This window comes from Protopterus annectens, chromosome 1.part2 (genome assembly GCF_019279795.1).
Source record: "Protopterus annectens isolate FY-2018-M chromosome 1.part2, PAN1.0, whole genome shotgun sequence".
NCBI classification, from domain to species: Eukaryota; Metazoa; Chordata; order Ceratodontiformes; family Protopteridae; genus Protopterus; species Protopterus annectens.
In genome coordinates this window covers 777750660-777776501 of record NC_056727.1, presented here as the reverse complement: position 1 = coordinate 777776501, position 25842 = coordinate 777750660, and the positions used below count along the sequence as shown (strand labels likewise).

The 25842-nt window shown below is 42.0% G+C and overlaps 1 protein-coding gene across 2 annotated transcripts in view; it reads left to right on the top strand.

Moving 5' to 3' along the window:
• Nucleotides 1-25842, top strand: part of CRIM1 (cysteine rich transmembrane BMP regulator 1) — a 1731222-nt gene that overhangs the window by 807856 nt on the left and 897524 nt on the right. For both annotated transcript variants that reach the window (XM_044058922.1, XM_044058913.1), the window contains exon 3: nucleotides 14216-14458. In XM_044058922.1, coding sequence (XP_043914857.1) covers nucleotides 14216-14458 — 243 coding nt within the window. The remainder of the gene's footprint in view (nucleotides 1-14215; nucleotides 14459-25842) is intronic.

Below are 25842 nucleotides of genomic sequence, written 5' to 3'. Positions count from 1 at the left end.
CACTGCTGCCTTCTTCGACACTCATGCCTGGTTGTCGCAGATCTTCTTTCATGCAATCCATCCACCTCTTTGCTGGATGCCCTAGTTTCCTCTTACCTTCTTACTGTCTGTCCCAAATCTTCTTCACCAGATTGTCTTTTGCTTTTCTGCATGTGTTCAAACCACCCTAATCTGATCTCTTTGATTTTTGTGCAGTTGGAGTTCTTTTGGCTTTTCTCGTATGTCCTAATTTCTTCATCTGTCCTACAGTATGCATCCTACTCCTCTTCTTGGGCACTTCATTTCCATCACCTCTAGCATCCTGATCTGCTCTGCCTTTACTGCCCAGGTTTCTGTGTACACCTTACTTTTCAGTTTCTTTGGCATTCTTCTGTCATTCACTACACCTGACACTCTATGCCAGTTAGATGCATTCCCTCTGATTCTGTGACCTCTCCATTCAGACTTCGCTTCTCAACCACCTCTCCCAGAAACCTGAAGCTGTTAACCTGTTCCACCATCTTCCCTTCTATCTCAATTCTCAGCTTCTTCTGATTTTCAGTTTTCTTCCCTTACCACTGTTTTATCTGTACATAGTTTCATCCCATGTGCCTTTAGTTTTGTATTCCATTCCACTATCCTTTGTTGAAGTTCTTGCTCAGAGTCTTCCTCTTAATGCCAGATCAGCTGTATACAGCAACTTTGTTTATCTGTCCCCTGTCATTGGGTCCTTGTACATAGCCTGCAGTAATTCTACTAATGTTTCTGGGACTTTGAACCACTGCAGTACTGCTTTCTTGGGAACTTGTATGCTTTCTCCAAGTTTAGGAATGCCCAGTTGGACTTTTTCCTCATCTCTAGCTTCTTCTTAACTATCTGTCTCACTGCAAACACCAGGTCAGTTGTGCTGCATCCTGATGTGAATCCGAACTGCTCATTTCCCATCTTACTTTCTACTACTCTGCATATCCATTTATCAGTCACACTCTCCTGAACTTTCATGCAGTTTGACAAGAGCTTAATGTCTGTCTACTGCCCACAGTTGTGGATGTCCCCTTTGTTCTTGTACTCTGCCACAGGTATGGTTATTCTCCAGTCATCTGGGATGCTCTTTTCTCCAGACTGCTGTGAGTACCCTCAGGAGCCATCTCTGTCCTGTCTCACTCACCATCTTCATCATATGTGTTGTGACCTCATCTGAGCCTGCTGCTTTCCCTGACTTCCTTTTCCTAAGTGCTGTTCTTACTTCTTCTATGGTGGGTTCCTCTTCTTCTCTCATTGCCGGCTGTGTCTCAGGAAATGTAGTTTCTGAGGGGTTTTCTTCATTCAGAAGGTGCTGGAAGTACTCCTTCAATCTGCCTTTGATGTCTTGCAGTCAGGTGAGAAGGTAGTTAAGGCATCCCTTAGGAAGGGTGTCTGACTATATTCTTAATATTTCTGTTTTTGTCTTGCAACTTGATATAGTTTCTTTGTTCCAGCTATTGAGTCACTTTCCAGAAGCTGGTAGACTGCCTCTGTTGCCCTGTTCTTTGCTATCACAACTCCTTTTTGAGGCTCTTTTTAGCCCAACAGTATTCCTTCTTAGCCTGGTCCATCTTTTCTATTGTCCACTTTTTCCTGCATTGTTTAATTTTCCATTCTTTGCTGTGCATCTGTCCACACCTGGCCACTCCTATCAAGACTTTAGGGTGGTTCCTTACTGGGATAGAATCCCTCTAATTCTTTAACTTTCTGCCCATTTTTAACACCTGATATTCAGTGTACAAATGAGAGATAATTAGGAAGTCATGCTCTTGAGGAAAGAGTTATTTAACAGTCTACTCCCTAAACTGCAGTCTGTGATAGGTGCTCAGAACTGCTGACGTAAGGTAAAGACAAGCAGTTCCTCTTTTCCTCATTTCCCATTTTAATTAATTTCCCAGTTTTTGCGTTTTCCTTAATCATATTTATAGGTTCATAGGTTAGTACTAGGCTAACTGCCCTTGCAAGCATATGCGAGCCATTGTAAGCCTAGCCAATTATCCCCTGTGAGACTCAAACCCTGCACCTTGTCTTTGTAAGGCAAACACCTTAACCACTGGCCCACCCTTCCGACCTAGGATGCAGGAATCAGGATGGTGCGTACCATGTAAAAGATATGAGGTTAAAACTTAGTGCAGTGGTCTGCAGCAAGGTAGACAGGTGCTGTATGTGGTCCTGTACCATCAGTGTTTCCTCCTAAAGTTGTTTGTAGCTAATGTCTAATATTGTATGAAGGAGGATTGCAATTGGATACCATAGTACTTCAGTGACCCATTACTGCATGGAAATGGAAGGTGAGCCCAGATTTCATAAGTGACAAGGCTGAGGAAGTTTCTGAAAATGATTCTGGCTTTATGAAATTCAGCTGCAGCTCTGAAAGGGATCTATTGTCCTTAAACACTTGTATTACATCTGAGCAATCCTTGAGCTGGTCTTGTTACTGAATATGCCATCAAGGCACCTCCCCCAAGAACTCCCACTGATGGAGATGAATGCATTTTCAGAATCGGATAATATTGAAACAGCAGGGTCAGGATTATACTTTGCCCTCTGTAACAGAATAGTCATTGTTCTGATACAGTCACAGTTTGTGTCACTTTTGACAAACTGTAATTGCAGTGAGCTAGTGAGCTTGCAAAGCAATAGTTGCAAGTCCTTAGTCAAGTTTGTAGTAGTAGTATTAGCAGGATAGGTGGAGTTTTGTTTTGCAGCAATGGTTAAGGTTAAGACCTGTAACTGTTAGTCACTAAGAGATCCTCACCCAAGTAAGGGATACTTACTCAGTTTAGTTTGAATGGTTATTAGAGAGGTCTTCTTAAAGATGGTTGTCTCTCCTTCTGCATGGTCATTAATCTAGTTATTGGAACTGAGAGATGGACCTTCAGCAGTTTATGATTCCATCATGACATCATCAGTGACATGAGTTTCCCCAGAAGGGAATACCTGCATAGCATTCCTAATTTCCATTTGTAAACTGGAGTGAATAACATGATGTTCCTTATTTGGGAGAGATCTAAACTTCTTGTATAGTTCCACAAATCCCATTGATTGTTGATGGGAACAGTCCAGTCGTGGTCTAGCTGACCATAATATTAAGCTATGGCTTTGCTGGTATTTATTGGGTCTACAATAGAGCAACCCCTCCCCCTTGAAGTTTAACTGCCCTTTCTTCCCCATATCGTTTAGAGACAGAAAGCTAAAGATTTGCCTGAGCTGCTTCACATAGCCAATATCTTAGTGGCTGCTTGCATCAAAAGTCTCTGCGCCCTTTTCTTAAGAAGGATGCTTAGCTCTGGCATGGCCCTCTTATCACATTGCAGCAATACTCTGTTCTTAAAACTAGATCTGATGTTGTTAATCTTCTTTCCATTCATCACTGATGGGTTTGGTTCTGAGCCCTTGGAACAGAGTCAGCTTATTACCAAGCTCGCGTCAGCCAAAAAAACTCTCAAGCTAAGTCTCTACCCAGAATGCCCTTCTCCCTGTTACCTCAGATCTCGTTTGCCATGTAGCCTTAGAGCCACGTTTCAGCCAAGCTCTCAGCTAAGTAAAATCTTTTTTGATTCTTGTGTAAAAGTTTGCGATATCTTCATGTTTTACTAAACATTTAGTATTTCTAGTGTCTCTTCTTTGTTCTAACTGCAGATTTTCCACTCTACCCATTCTTACCATTGGTAAACTTAAGTATCATTGTTGGTACGGCCTTTCTGCCTTACCCTTGTGGTATTTCTTTATACCATAGCTTTCTCTTCCCTAACCTGTTAGCCTTTTTTCAGGTTTTTCCCTCTCTTCTCAAATTCAGTGTGTTGTAAGATTGGTTATTTTCTGGTGATTTGTTGTGTTTTTGATCTGAGTGACTCCGAGTGACTCTATTATTGTTGGATTATACAGTTAGTGGTGGTGGCTTTCCTGCCAAAATGACGGATAAAAAGCTCTGGCTTTAAGCATTGTACTTCTTGTAAGGGCAAGTTACCTAACAGTGACTTGCATTATGATTGTGTATACTGTTTGGGAGTGGCCCACCTTTCGGTGCAACCTCCATGTGATATTTGTCAATGTTTCAGCCAACACACTCTTAATGAGCGCAAAAATAAACTCATTCTGAAGGGGGGTTTACTCAAGTCTCCCTTCTCAGAGGCCATTTCTGCGATGGAGGTCTCAACCCCTCCTTCTAAGAACAAAAAGAGATCCCATTCAGTTCCATCTTCACCATCGGATGATCAGAACAAATCTGGGAAATCTAAAGTCCCCAAGTTATCATTGGAGCATAAATCTGCCTCTTCGGCTCCGCCATCCTCAGCTCCGACCATTTCAAAACCTTCAATACCGACGCCTGTATTGGCACAGACCCTACCTCCGGCACCGACCATAGGTCCTACTACGCCTATTTCGACTTTGGCACCTGTAGCTACTTCGGCTCAGGGCACACCTTCTATTTCGACTTCGATTTCCGTTGTGGAACTGACCATTTCTATTCCCGAGTGCCACTTTGGCACCAAGCGTTGTACTGACCTCACTGGATCTAACCCCTTTGCTTCCGGTCTCGAAATTAGAGACTTCGGTGCCGGTAGACATTGCAACATGGACCCGATACACTCCCTCAGTAGACCCTTTTCTGGGCCAAGCTTATAGCTCATTTCTTGAAAAGTCCTGACTCCCAGTCTGCAGTATCCACTAGATCCACCAGGAGCCTTTTGGAACATTACGTGGTGCGTCTTGTGGACCAGCTGTTGGTAGCCAGGGGGATTCCATCACTTTCTAAAACCCATCCATGCTGGACTTGAGCTACCTTATCTACGGGCTCCATCTTACACTCCTCCTTCGACCATTTCAGTTCTGAAGCCTTCTTTTCCAACATCCTTCTTGGAACCCACTGCCTCAGTGCCTACGGTTCCCCTCACTCTGGCTCTGAGTTTATCCCTTTGGTCTTCGGTTTCTGCTGAACCAGTCCTTCCTCAATCTGGGTATTGGGGTATGGGCACTTCGGCCCGCGGTACGGTACCGACTTTCTCCTCGGTCCCTTCATTGGCTGCGTCCGTGCTGATCTTGCTTGAGGCTCCGTTCGTGGGGGTGGGTTCATCAGAGCGGGGTGTGAACCCGGTCCAGAGGTTGTCTTTCTTGTTCCAGGCTCCCATCCCTCTTCAGGCGGGCCTGCCCTCCGCACGATGGAGAGGGTTCTTGCTTCTGGTAGCACTCCTATGATGTTGGAATCCCTGTTTTCTCCCCCCTGAGCTGCAGCTGCCACAGACTCCCCCCGGGACACTGGGCAGAGAAGCCGCAGGACACCCCTGTTCAAGGTACCCACTCTTCCGAGTCCTCCTCAGAGACCCCCACTGAGGAGCCCCTTCAAAAGAAGATGTGCAAGGAAGCATATGGACTCACCTGAGGAGTCCTTAATGGAAGACCTGGATTATAATGATGGTGAAGGGTCCCCACGGTCACCTCCTGATGATGTCTCCATCAGAGACATCTTGGAAATGTTAAAACAGAGAGGTGACTGGAAGCCCTCCAATTCTTCGTCTGATGAGTCCGTGTTCCTGCAGGCTTTTCATGCCTGGCCATCTACCTCCTGGGTGACCCCACCTGCCGACGAACTCGTCCAGCTCGTCGTGCAGCGAGCGTGGAAGATCCCGGATTCCATTGAGGTGATTCCCCAGAGACTAGACAAAGTTCTGTCCCCTCCTGCTGAGAATCCGCATTGGTCCAAAGAGTTACCAGTTGATGCTATGGTGATGGCGGTGGACATGAAGAAGGACTTGGCTGAGGAAAGTCCCGCTGTTCACCCACCCAACTGGGAGTCTCGGGCGGTGGACAGACTTGGGAAGCGTGTTTTTGCATCAGGGACTATACGGTCCCTGAATTATTTGTCACATTTTACGAGGCTCCAGAGGGACCTGATCTCCGAACTCTCTGGGACACTCACAGGACAGTTGTCTGACGAGGTCAGGGACAAAGTGGCCTCACAGCTAGCAACCCTGGAATGAATATCCAACTCGTCCATGAGATTGCTCTCACATGTGACTGAAGGGGCTGCTAGAGCAGTAGGTTCAGACGTTGTTATGAGACGTTAAGCCTGGATGCACATCTGTGACCTCACAGATCCCTTCAAGTCTTTCTTTCTGAATGCTTCCATCAAAGCTTCATCCCTATTCACCTCCAAAGTGAAGGACACACTAGCCAGGTGCAAGCAAGATAGAAAAACTTTGTCTGCTGTAGACTTACGATTTTCCAACCCTCAACGTACCTTCTCCAGGAATCAGAGGAGTGGGAAAATGTGGTATAAGAAATCTCAGGGTCCTGTCCATGCCAGACGTGGTAATAATACTCCCAGAGGCAGAAGGGGCAACAATTCTGGAAGATGCCCCTATAGAGGCAGAGGGGGTCCTCATAACCTAGACTCCAGAGACTCTTTCTCTGGACAACCTTATCAGCGCTCCTGAGGGGCAGCCCGATTGCTTACCTCTGGAAGCAGTTGGGGGTCATTTCTCTCTGCACCAAGCTGCCTGGATCTCTATCACCACCAGTCGTTGGGTGCAGAAAATTATCACCAGAGGTTACACCATTCCCCTTTCTTGCCAACCAATTTTCCGAGGAAACTTCCCGACGTGCCACCCAGTTAAAGGGAAGCAGCAGCTTCAGAGGTTATAAAGCAGTCTCAAAAAAAGAGTCATCCAACCAGTCCCGCCAGACCAGCGTGGATCTGCATTTTACTCGAGATTCTTTTTGGTGCCAAAAAATACAGGGGACTGGAGAACCATTTTGGATCTCAGCAGCTTAAACAAGTCTGTCACCCAAACCAAATTCCGGATGGTCACGGTTCAGTCCAGCCTTCCCTTTTTAAGAGAAGGCGATTGGATGTGCTCTATAGATCTTCGGGACATGTATTACCACATCAAGATGCACAAATGCTCCAGGAGTCTGCTTCACTTCCGTCTAGGAGTCAGCCATTACCAATTCCGTGCCCTCCCGTTTAGTCTCTCTACTGTCCCCAGAGTGTTCACGAAATGCATGGCAGTGGTAACAGCTCACTTGAGACTTAAAGGATTCCGGGTGTTTCCATGTCTAGATGACTAGCTCCTTACTGCCCCCACCAAGCATCTTCTGGTAACTGCCCTACAACACACTCTCTGTCTCTCTCTCTCTCTCTGTCAAAATTGTTGGGAATAGCGATACATTGGGAGAAATCGAACCTTATCCAGGCCTAAAGCAGATGCCCTACGCTGACCGCCTTAAAAAACTCCAGCTATACTCTGTCGCATATCGTCTACTCAGAAGCGATCTCTGCTTAACATACAAGGCTATGTCAAACCCAGAGCTGTTGGACATGCTACACTTAAAGAAATCCCAATCCCTCAGAGCTACACGCTCCAGGGATCTAAACCTTGTCATCACAATAAACAAAACATGCTGGAGGGATAGGTTCCTGACCCAGGGACTCCCCAGACTCTGGAATAAATTGCCCATACATGTCAAGCAGAGTGCCTCTTTGGACCTCTTCAAGAGCAACCTTGATGATTGGATGGGAGAAAGGAAATTCATCCCAGGGATCACGTCAGTCGCCCTGCTAGACAGGGGTCCAGGAAAGTAAATAATGTGGGAAGAAATAGCCAGGGAATTGTTATGGCTAGGCTTGTATAGGCCCTAGGGCTGATAGCCTAGTACCAACGTATGAACCTATAAACTCAACAAATAGAGTTCATTGGAGCAGTGTTCCATACCCGGTCTTGTCTGGTGTCACTCCCTCTTCACAGGCTCCACCAATTGAGGCTTCAAATATGAGTGATTCTTTCTCAAACACTAGTCCCTGCAAGACAAGTTCTCCAAGCTCTGGGTTCTATGGCTGCATCAATTCCAATAGTGCCTCTAGCAAAGCTTCATATGCAAATTCTTCAGTGGCTTCTTTTGTGTCAATGGTTTCCAAACTGTCATTTCCTGGATTACAAGATTCAAATAACCAACTCCTGCAAGCAGGATCTGTTTTGATGGATGAGGCCAGACGAAGATCTTTGGAGCCGACTCTTTCAACCCTCCCAGCCCAGAGCCATTGTGACCACGGATGCTTCCCATATTGGGTGGGGGGAGCATTTTCAGGGAAAGACTCTCCAAGTCACATGGTCCACCTCAGAGGCCCATCTGTATATCAGTGTCCTAGAACTGAGAGCTGTGCTTTTAGCATTGCAGGCACTCCATGTGGCTCTCCCCTCCAGGACAGTTGCAATCCAATCAGACAATATGTCAGTGGTCTGGTACATAAACAAGCAAGGAGGAACCAAGTCCTACCCCCTGTGTCAAGAAGCCATGAGAATCTGGCAGTGGGCGATAGCTTCCAACCGCTTTCTGATAGCAATGCATATCCCGGCGAGCTCCAACGTGATTGCAGACAAAGTGAGCAGATGCATCCTCATGCCCCACGAGTGGTCCCTCAACCCCAAGGTGGCGTCTGTAATCTTCAGCCACTGGGGCCAGCCTTGCTGCGATCTTTTCGCTTCCCCATTAAACACCAAGTGCAGCAGCTACTTCACCCTACTTCCCCCAGAGGGGGAGTCACTGAGTGATGCTCTGATCCACGATTGGCCCACGGGACTTCTCTACGTCTATCCTCCCATTCCTCTGATCCCACAATTTCTAAAGAAAGCTCTTCGGTTGAGATGCAAGGTGATCCTCATAGCCCCATTCTGGCCTCGACAAGTTTGTTTCCCCTTTGTTCGGCCTCACCTAGTATTCCCACCATGGATTCTGGACCCTCTGCCAGATCTGATCACTCACCCCCAAGAGTTGAGTCACCTGAACCTGTCCACTCTCAAGCTGACAGCTTAGTTTCTCCACTTTTGCTAGTCGCCAGGCAGACTAATCTCTCCTCACCTGTTTCAGACATCATTCTGGCCTCTCACAAACCATCCACCAAGAAGACTGTATCAGGATAAATGGAAAAGGTTTTCCATTTGGTCCAAGGATAACATGCTAGACCCGTATTCGGCTCCAGTTGCTGCAGTGCTTCAATATTTGGCTAAGTTTTTTGATAACTGAGCTTCTACCTCTACAGTACATGTACATCTAGTGGCAATTTCCAACTTCCACAATGGTATAGATGGCACCCCTCTTATTTCGTTAAGTCTTTGCAATGCGTTCCTCTAAAGGACATCTCATCTTAGGCCTCCTTTAAGACAGCCTGTAGTACCATGGAACCTTACTTTAGTTCTAATGTCCTTGACTCAAAAGCCCTTTGAGCCTGCAGCTAAGTGTGACCTAAAGTTTTTGTCTTGGAAATCTTTGTTCCTGGTTGCCATTACCTCTGCCAGAAGAGTTTCGGAACTGCAGGCATTGTGTTCCAAGAGGCCCTAGCTGGTCTTTCACAAAGACAGAGTGTCACTTCGAATGAACCCATCTTTTCTTCCCAGAGTTGTTTCTGAATTCTCTGTTAACCAGTCTATTGATCTACCAGTGTTCTTCCCGAATTTTGCCAATAGAGGGGAGAGTATTGCCTTCACACTTTAGACGTACATAGACAATTAAGGTTTTACCTAGACAGGACCAAACCTATCCGTAAATCGGAACAGCTTTTCATCTCCTTTTCGAGACCCAAAATGGGAGAGGCTGTTTCCAAAGTTACATTATCAAAATTGCTAAGATACTGCATACGTGTCACCTATTCTCTCCATAATGAATCCATGCCAAAAGTTAAAGCCCACTGCATTAGATCTATGGCAACTTCTATAGCTTTCCATTCCAGGGCATCCATGGATGACATCTGGGCAGCAGCTACTTGGGATAAGCCTCATACCTTTATCAATAATTACAAATTGGACCCAGTCTCCAGGGGGAGAGCTGCCTTCGGCTCAATGGTACTCAGGAATGTTCTTCCATAAGGGCCGCCCATGGACCTCAAGGTAGCTTGGGATTCTGTCCCATCAATGGTGAATGGAAAGAAGATTAACAACACCAGATAAAGAAGTTATGTCTTATCATAATGTTTCATCTGTGTTGTTCATCTTCTTTTATTCATCACTTCCCACTCTCCTTCCCCCACCAAAGGCTCCTGGGGGATACTTTGGGTCTAAGTGGTGCACTAGGGTACTTGCGTAGAGGTGGCCTTGGCTTTACTTCTTTTCTTAGCAAACTTGATCTGAGGTAACAGGGAGAAGGGCATTCTAGGTAGAGACTTGGCTCGAGAGTTCTTTTGGCTGACGCGAGCTTGGTAATAGGTCGACTCGGTTCCAAGAGTTCAGAACTGAACCAATCAGTGATGAATGAAAGAAGATGAAAAACTCAGATGGAACATTACGATAAGACATAACTTCCATTTTTCATACATCACTTAAGTCCAATCACTTCCCTTTCCAGCACTTACTGGCATGCACCCTCCTTTTCATGAAAACAACTTTGGAAGACACACAAGAAGCCCTCAGTCTTAAATTCAGGCTGTCCCACCAGATTATGTGACAACACATCCTGGGGTTTTATCTGCAGATAAGATAGTTGGTCTGGTCTTCACTGCGTAGAAGTCTAAGAATGGTGTTAACAAAAACTGAGAATGCTATGGTAATCCTTCAGCGAGCATAACATTACTGCCATATCCTTCACTCTTTTCTGCAAATTGGCAAATAGGATAGCATCAACAAGTCCAGTGTACTGTGGAGAAGTGTGTTAAACTTGGCTTCTGTGGGCTTAGAATTCTCCAGAAGTCCAGTGGACCCTCTTTACTGATCAGTTTCCTCAGCATCTTCTGTGTTTTTTATTTTACTTTCCTTAAGGACTGTCTGTTTCTAAAATTCCACAAGAATGATGTATAGTCCCCCATGAGGTAATGTAATATTCTTGTTAATTGCCTCCACCAGCTGAAACAGAGAGGTGAAGGAGGTTGGGATGTCCTTTCCCTACTGGGGCCACATACTGTAACCAGTACAGTATTCCTTTTGATGTCATAGGTATGCCTGCCACTCATCTGCCATTTGTAGCATGCTTATTCAAGTTCTCACAGAGCTTCTTGATTTATACCTTGCCTGATAGCTCAGCAGACGCACGGCGTGAATACAGGTCACTTCTGTTTTTTTGCAAGAAAACAGTGTCAGCTTTTCCCTTTGGAATGTACCTGTAAAAACTGCACCACTTGCAGGATGTTTAAATATTTACTGCTGACACAGAGATATTTAACCATTTTAATTTGCCGCAAGATATTATTGTGTTACACACTGGTTGGTCCACCTAGTGTAGTTAGCAGTCTATCACTGATTAACAGAAAAAAAAGTATCTATATAATAGCCGTCAATAATTGCACTACATAATGTATATAACTGTTTAATAGCTGTCAGTAATTACACTACACATAATGTATATAACTATTTAATAGCTGTTCGTAATTGTACTACATAAGGTATATGTCTATGTTTAACTAAATAACAGTGTAAAGCTTGTAACCATGCCTATAAATAGGTGATGTTCCTAACATTATATAAAGCAATAAAGTAAGAAATTCTAAAATGTAACCTGCAGTAGTCTTGCAGGTAACCAAATCACCCAATGTCAATAACATGACTGAGAAGTCTCATTAAGTGTCTGAGTCTCTAGACTGTGCAAAGAGAAAAGTTTCCACTGTATGCTTTCTGTGGCAGATCAAATGGGATTCTGATATACAGGTTCTAGTCATTTGCACTGCTTGGGCTGATGGGCCATGCAGTCTTTGACTTACGGATAGTAATAAACTTACCAAATTAAGTAGTTTTCTTATAACTCTTCACTTTTCTTTCTTATTTTCTGCTTTTGAAATGAGCTGATGTCATGGATTGAGCAGCCTCTGGCAAAGCAGTCTGCTAAATGGCATGCATGTACCAAAGCTACCATATTCCTTTAAATTTCCTTGTGGTAGTAACTTACATGGAGTAGGCAAGATGCAGATGTGTTGGGATTCCTCCCAAATAAAACTTTTTTCTTCCTAAGCAACAGGTAACGGCAAGTCTTTGTCAGCAATGTTCTTGAAATGTTATTTGGTAAGGTTTGGATAGGAATAAGGTGCCAGCTTCAAGGTTTTGTTTTAACTGTTCAGTCACCAGTCCATGATGGCCCATCAGCTGTTCTATAGTTCAGTCATTCAGGTAGGTCACTAGGCTTCTTTTGATATTGTCTTATGATCTTTTCCTGGTCACGTGTGATAGCTAGGAGACTTGGGCTCCTTAAACTGATCAGGCCTTTCCCAGGTAAGTCATCTTTGATGCACACTCTTCAGTATTGTCTTTATTTCTAATGGGCAACTTGAGCACTGAGGTGCCTGACTCCAAAGGTGCCAATTTGCCTGTTTTTCTTTTTCAGCTTAGGCAGTGCTAAGGTGTGTTGAAGCTTAGCCTCTACCATTGTACTAGAGAGTTGTACACTTACTCAGGTAACTGAAGGCTGAATCAGTGTCGTGATAACTTAAAGGTCCCCAAGTCACCCAGAAACCTTACTTCTTACAGCACCTTTAATTACCATTAATTTAATTACCATTAACTAAAGCAACAGTCATAGGCAGTTTGTATCTCCGGAAGGTAAGAAGTCAGAATGCTGCAATGTTGCTTGCTCTTTTTCCCCCTCTCCAGCCCCATTTAAACAGTGTGTGACACTAAACTAAACACTCAGAAAAACCTGTTACACTGTTACAAACTTGTAGCTGACCTGTTTTGACCTTTTAATAAGTCTAATCCCTTCCTTTCTGTGAATTATACCACATACTTATCAAATATCCTGTATTGCTGCCTGACCAAGCATAAGACTGTCCAGTCAGTAGAATCATATAAGGAATGTAAATCGTGTATTGGCCAGAGTTTATGCTGTAAATTGCTAGTGAGTGTGGCAGAAGTTAATGTCTGAATCTTGAAAAAAGTGTGAAACTTATAGGTAACTTTGGAAAGAACATTTTCCTAGACAAAGTTGAGTTTCCTTAACAGTTTGTGATTATTTGTCCCAGTAAAATGATTATTTCCCATTTGGAGAGGTGCATGACAATAGATAGTGTGCATGCATATATACCGAGGTGTAATTTTATTGTTTCTACAGTTGCCCCATTAGTGAGAAAGTACCTTTTACAGATCAAAGGCATGAGATGCCACATTATATTTCCACATTATATACAAGTTCATTGTATGCAGTGGCTGCTTTCACAAAAAACAATAAATTTATATGGAAGTAAGATGTTTAAAACTAACTCACTTTTCACCTGACACACTTGAACTTGCAGGAGTGTGGCTGATAAGGGCTTAACATGATGCAGTTCTGGGGCAGATGTTTCACGTCTTGGCTATATGTAGGGTTTATTTATTTATTTATTTTACTTTGCAGTGTGATTTTCCACAGTCTGCTTTTTTGAAGTGTAGTACTGGAAATATGTTTGCTTTGGAAGCAAGTAGTATCTTTTTTTTTTGGGGGGGGGGGGGTATGGATACTCAAGAAAGTCACCATGTACATGAGAAGGGAAAGTGAACACAAAGTTGTCACATTACAGACATTTTGACATCGGGAATATTTAATTAACAGTAATGTTTTTCAATGAATAATACTTTTGTCAGGATGTCCATTGTGTTACTTAAAGGCACTTTACATTTCTTTATTTTAAAATATAAAAACTGAAGAGATTTTTAAATGCTTCTAATGCACTCCACAGCCAGAATGCATATCCTTCATTTTGGAGCCTCCTGTTTTACAGTTTCATTAGGTAGGTTTTTACCTCTGGATTTGACCTTTAGTCATATGAGTATCATTGCCATAGCGTAATGGCTTCCTGAATGCTTGAACCAAGATTGTAAGAGTTTTTCAGCATTGTGATTATCTTTCTGCCTAGGTCATGTAGTTTGTTATGTTTTGTAAGGGTGCTGTGATTCTGGTAAATGTTATTTCATTAAAAAAGAGACCAGCATGCTAGGGAAATGGCTTGTGAAACAAAAAAGAAGGCAAAAAAAAAGATTAGTACTTGTATCATCCAAATGTTGCCTGGTGAACTCTTAGTGGCTCCTTTTCAAATCCGTAGAATATTCCTAGTTTGATGGCTGTGTACGAGTGTCTTGTGTATGAGAAAGAGCATTAAGCCATTTAGTCTTTTAAGTACCTGATTTACTATAACTTTGTGGGAGTGAGAAACAAAGTAAAATTGCACATAATTTCTGATAGTCGTATGTCAAAACTAGAAGGATTTGAAATTAAGTAACCACTGATTTTGAAGACTTAACTGTGCATTTTTTCTTATTTCCAGAGGAAAAGCCTGACTGCTCCAAGGCCCGCTGTGAAGTCCAGTTTTCTCCCCGATGTCCAGAAGACTCTATCCTTATTGAAGGGTATGCTCCTCCTGGAGAATGCTGCCCACTGCCAAGCCGATGTGTCTGTAATCCTGCTGGTTGTCTGAGAAAAGTTTGCCAGCCTGGCTACCTAAACATTATGGTGTCTAAGGCTTCTGGAAAACCTGGAGAGTGTTGTGACACATATGAATGTAAACCAGGTAAGGGAATGTCCCTACCAGTCTGAGCAGCAAAGGATAGTGAAATTAGTAATTGTACATACTGGAAAAGAAAAGTGATAGAGGTTTCCTGCACACATTGTCAGTTTCCTGTGTGAAGTTTTTTTTGTAACGTAGTTTTAATTTTATTTCTGATACTGCCGTAGGTAGCTTTATTCTTGACACTTTTAAATTGCCAGTGTTATTCCACTGTGAATGAAAAGGTCATTGTTATCTAACCCAAACCTCAAATTGTGTGAGATGTAGGACTGATGAAATTTAAGATGAACAGGGTAATTTTACAGCTTCAGGACCTATGGTGCTTCTGACCATTATCTACAGGATGTTCTAGCACAGCCAGCCCTCCTCCAGAAGAAATAAGACATCAGGACTCAAGTTTTAAAAATGTACTTTAGTGGATTAGTATTCTTGTCAAAAATCTGATTCAAGAGTGCCACACGTTCTTAAAACATTTTAACTCCTTGAGTAGTTATCTCCCATCAGGTACCTATGTTGTCTTGGGAGTATTGTCATGTTGACCAAGTCACAATTTCAGCTTCCAGTCCAGTCAAGCATCCATGATAGTCTTTTAACAGCATCTGTAAGTCACTGAGTGTATGAATTCCCAGCTGGCTGCATTCAGTCCTGGAGAATTTATGTTTTGTCTGTAAGTCGTTGCAGAGGATCAAGGCTTTTAGCTATTAACAGGATGCTTCCTATAGTCCAGGGTATAGGATTTGACTCCTTCTGCATCTCCTTGCGTACCACGTGACTCTTGAAGTTGTTTAACCAGGCTGTGCTCCCATGTTGTCCCTAAAGAGAGGCGCAAATAAACAAAATAAAAAAAAAATGAATTCCAGTCTTCCTTGTAAGATTAGAAGCCCCCAGATTTGGAAAGGTACAACAACTATTATCTGATGTTTGGGAATGTTATTTTTTTTTTGACAGGAGGAATGCTATACCACCCAAAGACCATGAGACAGCATCATAAAGAAGTGCTGAACAGTTCATCATGAAACAATCACAATGGGGTCCATGACAGTAGATGTAACTCTCAGGGAAGAATAGTCATATTTAAAGAAGCTCATGTTTCCATTTTTTTTTTTCATAATCTGTTCTTGTTTGTGGGTTGTTCACAGTATTTGCTTAAATCCACACATTTTTGTTCATTTAGTATAGGATGCCTGCCTGTGATTTACATTATGTATGTCTGTGTAAGGATGTAACAGATTAATGTATCAGTTTGGGAATGAAGTCAATGTAGGCAGTAGACTGTGGTTCACTTCTTGTATTTAAACACTATCAGTTGCTTTCTAGCTCGTAATCCATTTGATTATTCCAATATTCAAAGATGGCTCCATAGTGTGATTATGTCTGGCTACAGTTGTTTACGTTGTTATCAATAACTAGGTTTGTTTATAGTTCATAGGATCATAGGAGTTACTAGGCTAATGGCCCTAGGGCCCTTACAAGCCTAGCCAAGAGTTTATTTCCCAAAAGGAAACTTCAGTTAGCACCTGTCGCCCCTGTCAGTGAGGGACACAGGTGGAACTCCTGGGAAGAATTTGTGGTTTTCCTTCCACTCATCAAGGGTGCACTTGAAGAGTGTCAGCGATGTGCTCTGTTTGACAGGTATGGGAAGTCTGTTCCAGAGATGGGGCAGCCTCTGGGAGACCAACCTGTCTCTCAACTAGGTTTTGTTAATGTCACATATTAGGTTCAGGCCTTTTGAGCGGGTAGTGTGTGAGGAGTTAGACTTACGGATATAGAGCATCTCGAGTAGGGCAGGGTCCAAGATTGCCTTATAGGTGAGACACCATCACTCCTGAGCAATCTGTATATTGAGTAGAGTGGTAGTGATTTGAGCCTGTCTGCATAGGATAGGTGTTGGAGGCCATGGATTCTCTTTTGTGAGGTATTTCAGTGGCCGTTCCAGCTGGTGCAGATGTTTAGAGAGGTGTACACCCCAAAAGGGGCATTATACTCAATTATTGGTCTAGTGAGAGAGGAGTACAGAGAGGTAATAACCTCCTTTTTTCTGGATGTAGTCTATTTACTTATGAGATGAACCAAGTAAAAGGCTTTTCTGACCACTGCCGCTACATGATGGTTGAATGTGAGGTTGTTATCAACCTGAGTGCCCAGGTCTCTCACCACAGGTTGTGTGCTTAGGGGGTTGCCGGTGATGTGGTAATCAGTAGGGGTTGTATTTTTGCTAGATGGTATGATGACACATTTTTTTGCATTTAGCTTGAGGCCATGATTTTGGCACCAGTCATTAGTTGCTGTGAGACCCTCTTGCAGTATGTTAATATCGTTTGGGGAGTCAATGACAGCACCCAACTTACATTCATCTGCAAACTCAGTCAGCCACAGGCCTTGTGCCTGTACCTTCGAGAAATAGGTGCCAAACAGTAAGGGTCCCAGGACAGATCCCTGGGGAACTCCACTAGTGACAGGTCTGCTATTGGAGGTGGAGGTGTCTATTTTGACTTTGAGGATCCTGTCGGTGAGCCAGTTGGCCACCCACCTGAAAATATAGGGATTTACGCCAAATTGTGTTAGCTTTTCGATCATGCCCAAGTGGAGGATTGTGTCAAAGGCCAAGGTAAGCTGTATGTACTGACTTTCCCTCATCCAGGGCCTTCATGACATTCTCAAAGAAGTCAACCAGGTTCAACCCCTAAGATTTGCCCTTGACGAATCTGAACTGGGTGGGGTCAAGTGCTTGGAGATTGCCTATGTCCTTGTTTGTGAGATCCATAATAGTACGTTGCATGGCTGTACAGATCAGACTTGTCAACAATGAGAACAGAGGAGGTGCAACTCTGCATTTGTATTTGTATTTAGTTTTTTTTACTTTTTAACTTTTTACCCCAGACCCTATTTTTATCCACAACCACAAACAAGAAATCAGACAGCTGAGGAGAAAGAGAGAGTGCGTCAACAAACTCCTTGAACCAGGACTGAAATGAGCTGCTTTGTTAGTTAGAAGCTACTGGAAGCATGTGCCCTGGTCTCTGCCTAAGAGCACAGAACTAAAGGTGTATGTCCTTCGGTTAGGACTTGAACTTAGACCCATCTGTATTAGGATTGCAGTTGCTGTAACTATTAAAATTTTAAAGCAGATGAGACCGGCAAGCATCTCACTGTCCTGCATGTTTGATTCACAGACAGACAGACGACTGACAACAGAGTAAATGAAACTACACATTTATGCTTATATTTATTCACATTGCAATGTTGTTGTTTTGTTTTATTTTTTCAAATAAGAGGGCTGGTCCCCAGACCCGTCTGTACCCATGCTTATGGCTCAGTATGGAGCTCACACAGAATTAAATACTGGAAGACCTTCCTTCCTCCAATATAATGCCCAAGTAGATATACACAGGGAGAAAAGAGAGTGCATCAAGCTCCCTAAGTAGGAGACAAACTATGGTATCTATTGGAAGCTTTTGGATGCATGGCCCCCTAGTCAAAGCATAGGAGCATAAAGCTGCAGGAATGCATGCTGCAAGCTAGAACCTTCACATTATCATTCTGTTTGGTCTAGCCATTAGGCTATGCTAGCAGGTAATGACTGGCTAAGCTTTGGCAGCTTCATCTCTCTCTCTCTCTCTCTGTCTCTCTCAGAAGTGTACCATTCTCACACAAACAAACTAATGACAAAAGATGAATTACAACTACTCATTCATGTTTATAGATATCCATTTATTTATTTATTTACTTTACCAACTTTAATATCCCCAGCTCACTTCTTATCAACAACCAAGGCTTACTATATGAAAGCTTATACAGAATTAAGGGTAGGAATTTTTTTCTTCCTCCAACACAGCATGCAAGCAATCAAACAAAAGGGTGATTCCTTGAAAGAATACTCAAAATAAACTGCTGTATCAAGTAGAAGCACAGGCTCTAATGAAAGATTGAGTCCAGCACTGAATCATCCCAAGGCTATAAAGATCACCATTGCAGTTGCCCTAACCTATAAGCTGTTGAAACAGTTAAGAACTGGTCAACATTATTATCTGTTGCATGCAGATGAGATTCAAATATAAACAGATGAAGTACTGGTATACCATATTAACTATTTTTTTGCTTTTTACCAATTACGTATTCTGGTCCCTAGAGTCCTTTTACCCATAATTAAACTCATTGGGGAGCTCTTTCAGAAGTAAATGAAGGGATACCTTCCTTGCCCCAGCATAATGCTCCAATATTCAAATAGGTAAGGGACTTATAAAATGACTGTACAATGAGTAACAGGTTGATTAGTGCTTTGACAATGTGTTTGAGAAATTGTTAAAAGAATACTGTAAAGTTATCAGTTTGGGTAAAATTCAGTTACTGGATAGGACTTAAACTACCTGAAAGCCAGCTAATAAGACATTTGAGAAAATAAGTGAAAATCAACTAGAAAACGATGGAAAAAATCTTTGCCTGGGAAGAATCTTGCAGGAGTTTGGCAGAAAACAGTTCAAATGTAAGCTTATGCTCATAAGTATTTAAAGTAATTGACTCACTGGAAGAATATATAAAGGCAAAGGACAGAAGGCTGGAAAATTAGAATATTTAACTAGTTACTCAGATGAGCAGATAAAACTGCAGAAATCAGAGTCTGAAATGAAGGGAAGACTGACTGAAAATATTAAAGTCAGAGACAGAGCATGCAGAGAAAAACTCATTTTTTGTACACCAGAAAAACTCGAAGAAATAGACTGTATTCATTTAATGAAAGTACAGATGAGCAACAGGGGTGGTGTTTATGGGAGTGTTTGTTAATTGAAAGGGCACATTGTGTATATGCTGCAAGTTTGGCCGTCAGAAAGCAGCTGAGATTTATGATGCACTCATAGCAGCAAAAAAAAAGCTGCTCCTTAAAAATATATTACAAACTGGGGACAGTAGAGTATTTGTGTGAGATGATTATTTGTTGCATACTTGGCAGAAGAAGAGCAAGTCTAGCCTGGTAATCCTGGTAATCTTGCTGTTTTCACAATGTTTTTGCCAGAGGATCAAAGGCAGTTTTGTATGAAAAAACAGGCCAATGAAAACAGAGAATGTACAACTGACAAGAGAGAGTTTTTTATTTCAGTAAAGCCTTTTCCATGTTCGAAAGGAAAATGCTTGAGCAAAAAAAAAAAAAAAAGCCAAGAAGCTGACTAGAAAACTCAGGATTACATTGGACTTAAACCAGGGACTAGTGCTGGGAGATTAAGTTAAAAAAAGACCAGCAACAACACAAGATTAATGAATAAATGGGTGAGCTTTTAAAGTTATCAGTCCCATTAGACATTAGATGTAGTTCAAACATATGAACTGTGGTTCTGCAAGAAGTGGCTTAAAAATACCTGAATTTTGAGTGTGTTAAACTGGTGGGTAACGTGTAAAGCATAATCTTTCACCTTTGTCACTAATGCTTTGAAGAGCACTAAAGAGATTAAAGAAGTAAATGTAAGTAAAATATTTTTTGTCTTATTAATATTTGTATAAAAATTCATGATGTAAATTGCAAATTATATTGTAAAACAGTTCTGTATAGTATGCAGACAGATGTATTTTAAATGTGAGGTGGGGATGAGTTTTATTAGTGACTGCTGTGTATGCTAGTGATATTACAGAAAGATTGCACATTTTTTAATTATGATGTATCCGCAGTTGAGACTGTAACAAGATAAAAAGGCTAGAAAGAATCAAGCTAAAGAATATAATGTTGAGATCTTAGGTTGCTAGGGGTGTAAAAGTGTATTGATCATGTTATATGTAGAATTAAAAGATAATTTCCCCTAGTGTTATAGAGTTGGGTATCTAGATTAATGTCTTTAAGCTCTAGGCAAGGGTACTTTTAGGAAAATAAGATTGAGAAACAAAAGAAAAGTATAAGAAACATGAAAAATGTCTTTCTTTCTTTATTTATTTATTTATTGTGTTTGCAAAGTTGCTAGCTTTTTTCCAATTACTGTAACACCAGTTTTAGTTAGAGACCAGGAGTCTGCATGTGTAAGCAATTAAAATCATGTCAGGTCTGAACAATGTGTCCTGAACAAAATCTACAAGGGTTTTTTTTCTACATTTGCAGCCTTACTAGCTGTTTCTATTAACACCTCTTTTAGTTGGAGAAAATATGGTTGCAGGTACAAGCAGTTATATTCATGAGGTCTGAATAATGTTTTTTGAGTCAAATGTGCAAGGTTCAGCATTATGAACCTTTAAAGTTATATGGGTATGCAGTTCAAGGAAACAAATGAAGGGTTGAAACTGTTCAATATGAATAGTTATACAAGTAGTTGCCTTCATAGCAGTCGTGGAACTTTAGTACCTCAATACATTAAATGTAGCAGTATATAGTTTAGTTTTATTTAAGGTGGAATAGTTCACTTCTTAAGGCAAACGTTAATGTTTGCTAAAACATGCATGTTGCTTTTCATATCTGTAAGATGTGATTAACACTTTTACTGATCATACAGGAGATTTACTTTTTGCTTGTACTCTGTCTCTCTTGTCCTTTTCAGAGCTTTGGGAAAGAACATTTTAATTTTTGTGCTTTCCCACATTTTTCTTAAAATGCTGGGAACACTTTTTATTTTTGCTATCATTTCTTGGTGCTGTAGTGGTTGTGAAAGACAGACAGGCTTGTTAGCCTATCGGGGGCTGCAGGAAGTACAAGTTGTGCCTCTGGTTGAGTGGCTATTCATGTTTCATGTCAATGCAAAGAATGGTATGGTGGGACACTACCTGATAATCTTGAAGATTTGCTCAAGCTCAGCTGTCTTTCAACACGGTTTGATTTGCAGCTTGAAGGTCTCACTGTAAATAATAGAGTTTACTTGTATTCTTATCTGATTATACTTACTGCTGTACAGTACTGCTAGCATTTTATCCCTGTGGGTTCTAGATCTCAAGTTACACTTTTGTTTTTGTTGAAACTTGTTGCATTGTGCGGTTGTTACTGACATACAAGTGTAGTTCCATGAACATGAACCGCTATTTAAAAGGGGCTGTTTTAGAAGCAGCTTATAGTCACATTTGGCAGTCATTTACTGAGCAGTGTGGCCAACTTAGTTTTAATTACAATATTATTTTAACTGATGTGTTGCTTTGTGAGGTTGTTGCTGAAATAGAGGGCTAGTTCAAGGGCCATGAACAGTATTCTAAAGGGACTGTTTTCTAAACATTGCTATCATAAGCAAATTGTAGTTGTACAATGTGGCCTTATCATTGTGCTAGCTTGTAGTTGTACATAGTGGCCGTATCATTGTGCTAGTTTGTAGTTATACACAGTGGCCTTATCATTGTGCTAACTTGTGGTTATACACAGTGGCCGTATCATTGTGCTAGCTTGTAGTTATACATGGTGGCCTTAGTATTGTGCTAGCTTGTAGTTATACACAGTGGCCTTATCATTGTATTAGTTTGTAGTTATACACTGTGGCCTTATCATTGTGCTAGCTTGTAGTTATACATGGTGGCCTTATCATTGTGCTAGCCTGTAGGTATTCAAGGTACACTTATCATTGTGTTAGCTTGTAGTTATACAAGGTAGACTTATCATTGTGTTAGCTTGTAGTTATACACTGTGGCCTTATCATTGTGTTAGCTTGTGGTTATACATGGTGGGCTTATCATTGTGCTAGCTTGTAGTTATACACGGTGGCCTTAGCATTGTGCTAGCTTGTAGTTTATACACGGTGGCCTTACCATTGTATTAGTTTGTAGTTATACACTGTGGCCTTATCATTGTGCTAGCTTGTAGTTATACATGGTGGCCTTATCATTGTGCTAGCCTGTAGGTATTTCAAGGTACACTTATCATTGTGTTAGCTTGTAGTTATACAAGGTAGACATATCATTGTGTTGGCGTGTAGTTATACACTGTGGACTTATTGTGCTAGCTTACAGTTATACATGGTGGCCTTAGTGTGCTAACTTGTAGGTATACAAGGTAGATTTATCATTGTGTTAGCTTGTAGTTATACACGGTGGCCTTATCATTGTGCCAGCTTGTAGTTATACAAGGTAGACATCATTGTGTTAGCTTGTAGTTATACATGGTGGCCTTATCATTGTGCTAGCTTTGTGACAAATATGCTTGCTACTAACAGTAATGACAACATGGTTTATTTTACTGTTTTTAGTTTATAATCCCAGTTAGTCAACTCTTGTTGTTTTATATCACTGCAACTATAATCACTGCAACTATAATCCTGGTGCAGTTCTGGAGGCATACATTTTGAATTTAATTGTGTATTTGTTTAACATTGTTTGCTGAAACATATTGCTGCCTTGTGCTGTTTTTTCTTAGTGGAGTTGTAATGTTGTAGGTGTAATTCAGGAACAGTTTATGAGTAATTAAACTAACTTTTTATCATCAACTGTTCATAGATATATTACTGTTGTTACTTCTTAGTTAGTGTCATTTTATGATCACTTTATGAGAAGTTAGAAAAAGTGTCTTTCTATACACAATAACTGGTTCTTTTGGCTGCAATATTAACTTTGTATTAGCATATATAGTGTCATTTAGTAATAGCATTATTACCTTACACACAATACCATCACCCAGAATGATACCACAGTACAATCAGAAAATGATCGATTTCAACAATTTGCTAGGTTTCTGGTGTCATTCTAAGGGGATCCAGTATCTGTCTGCCTGGGATGACATGGCCTATATCTATCACCCCTGGGCTTCCGGATACTGGCCAAGGCTCTTGCCATCCCTATAGTGCCTTTTTTAGGTGGTGTTCCAAAGACCAGATTACCACCATAGCAGCTACAAACAAATGCAATCTGAGGGTCATGCTGCTCAACGCTAGAAGTCTAAATCTCAAAATGCACTTGCTCGAAGCACTCCTTAAAATGGAGAACATCGACATTTATGCTCTAACAGAGACCTGGTTCAAGACAGCAGAAAATACCCCTGCACTACCAGACTATAACTCATTCCACACCTTTCGGCCCCAGAACTTGGACTGAAGCTCCAAAGGTGGTGGTGTTTCCATATTCATAAAGGATGCTCACACCTGCACACTGGTAGCCTGACATAATGCATCAGAGATACTTCAGGTGCAGCTAACATTGGGTAAGGCAACGATTCAGGTCATAGCCTGCTACAGATCCCCAACCATGTCCCAAGACTCACACTCCACGTTCCTAAGCACCCAGAGAATATTAGTGTCCAGTCTAACACTCTCATACTGGGCGACTTCAGCTACCCCTTCATTAACTGGGAAAACTACTCATGTAACAATACACTTGCCCAACGTTTCCTGGAATTCATTAATTCCAATGCACTGGACCAGCTCGTTCTTACCCCCACTAGAGGTAGCAACATCCTTGACCTGATCATTAATAACATGGGGTGACCATTGCTCTACACCAAAAGTCAACTCCTCCCTGGTTAGATCCAACCACAAACTAATCAGCTTGGAGATCCACTTCCCTCACACCTACCCCACAAAGGTAACCACCATGAAAAACTTTTCCAAAGCTAACTTTGGGCTCCTAAAAACAGAGGTGGCTAACTTCACAACACCCATGCAAATGGAGAATAGTTGCATGACCGTCGAATCATACACCAAAGCACTGTAAGAACACATACACAAATGCATGGATCTCGCCATATCCAATAGAACCAATAAACTCTCCTCCAAAAAAGGAAGCCAATCTGGTGGTCCCCTGCCATAAACAAAGTTTACAACAGAAGGAGGAAACGGATGCGGAATAAGGTGAAGTCCCAAGACTGGAAAAACTCCCTTATCAGCCTCAGCAAAAAAATTGAGATCCCTTATCAAATCCACTAAAGATAGCTATGAAAACAGAATTGCAGCAGATAGTAAAGACAACCACAAGGTCTTCTATAGTTATGTAAAGAATCTCCATGGCAATACCCAGATTTGCTCTGAGCTACTGCACAATGGTACCTCGTATACCGGGCCAAGAGATATTGCCAATATACTGGCCAACAGATTCAGTGCCAACATTACCACTCTCTCCCCCACCAAAGGACCAATCACAATACCAGTAGATTGCCAGGCACCCAGTATTACTGCTGCACAGGTTAAAACATCACTGTCCAAGGCCAAGAATACAGCTTCTATGGGACCTGGCAGTATCCCCGGCTGTGTTCTACATGAACTACAGCATGTACTGGCACCTCACCTGTGTGCCCTGTTCAATCACAGCCTCACCTCAGGCTTTGTCTCTACTGAATGGCGCGCTGCTACAGTCATCCCTCTCCACAAAGAAGGAGCAACTATAGACCCTGGGAACTATCACCCGATTAGCTTGATGAGTCTGTTATGTAAAGCTCTGGAACGCATCATCATGGACCTAATAAACAAGGAACTCTGGATCCCACACAGTTTTGTTTTGTGAAGGGTAGATCATGCCTGCTCAACCTGGTTGACTTCTTTGAGTCAGTCACCAGAGCTGTGGATGAAGGCAAGGCAGTTCATACAGCCTACCTTGATCTGGCCAAAGCATTTGATACCATTCCCCACTCAGAATCATAGTAAAACTCACTAAGCTAGGCATCAACCCCTATATTACTAGGTGGGTTGCAAACTGGCTTACAGATAGAACCCACAGTGTGAAAGTAGCTGACTCCAAGTCAGACTGCTGACCAATCACAAGTGGAGTCCCACAGGGTTAGGTCCTGGGTCCTCTCCTGTTTGGTATCTACTTCTCTGAAGTCCAGGCCAATACGAAGGGACTCTGGCTGACAAAGTTTGCTGATGATTGCAAGTTGGGAGCTATTATTAACTCCCTTAGTGATGTTGACATCCTACAGAAAGGCCTCACCGAGACCAACAACTGGTGTCACAACCATGGCCTTAAGCTCAATGCCAAAAAATATGTCATCATCCCCTTTGGGAAAAATATGGTTTCCATGAATTACCACATCGATGGTAGTCCACTGAACCCAGAAGGTGTTATAAGAGATCTGGGAACACAGGTTGACAGCAACCCCTTTTTTGACCACCACATTGCCACTGTGGTCAGAAAGACCTTCTATTTGGCACATCTCATTACTAAGGGTTTTGCATTTGGAAGAAAGACGTCATTGTCTCCCTCTACTCTTCCCTCATTAGGCCAGTCATCAAGTACAATGCCCCATTTGGCATGTACCTCACTAGACACCTGCAACAACTGGAGAGGCCATTACCTCACAAAGAGGATACTAGGCCTTAAACACTTGTCCTATATGGACAGACCCAAAAAACTCCAACTATTCTTTGTCTCATATCGCCTACTTAGAGGCAATCTCTGCTTGACTTACAAAGCCATGTCTGTCCCAGCTCTGTTAGAAATGCTACATCTAAAGAAATCCCAATCCCTCCGCATCACACACCCAGAGACTTCAACCTCATTACCACAATCAACAG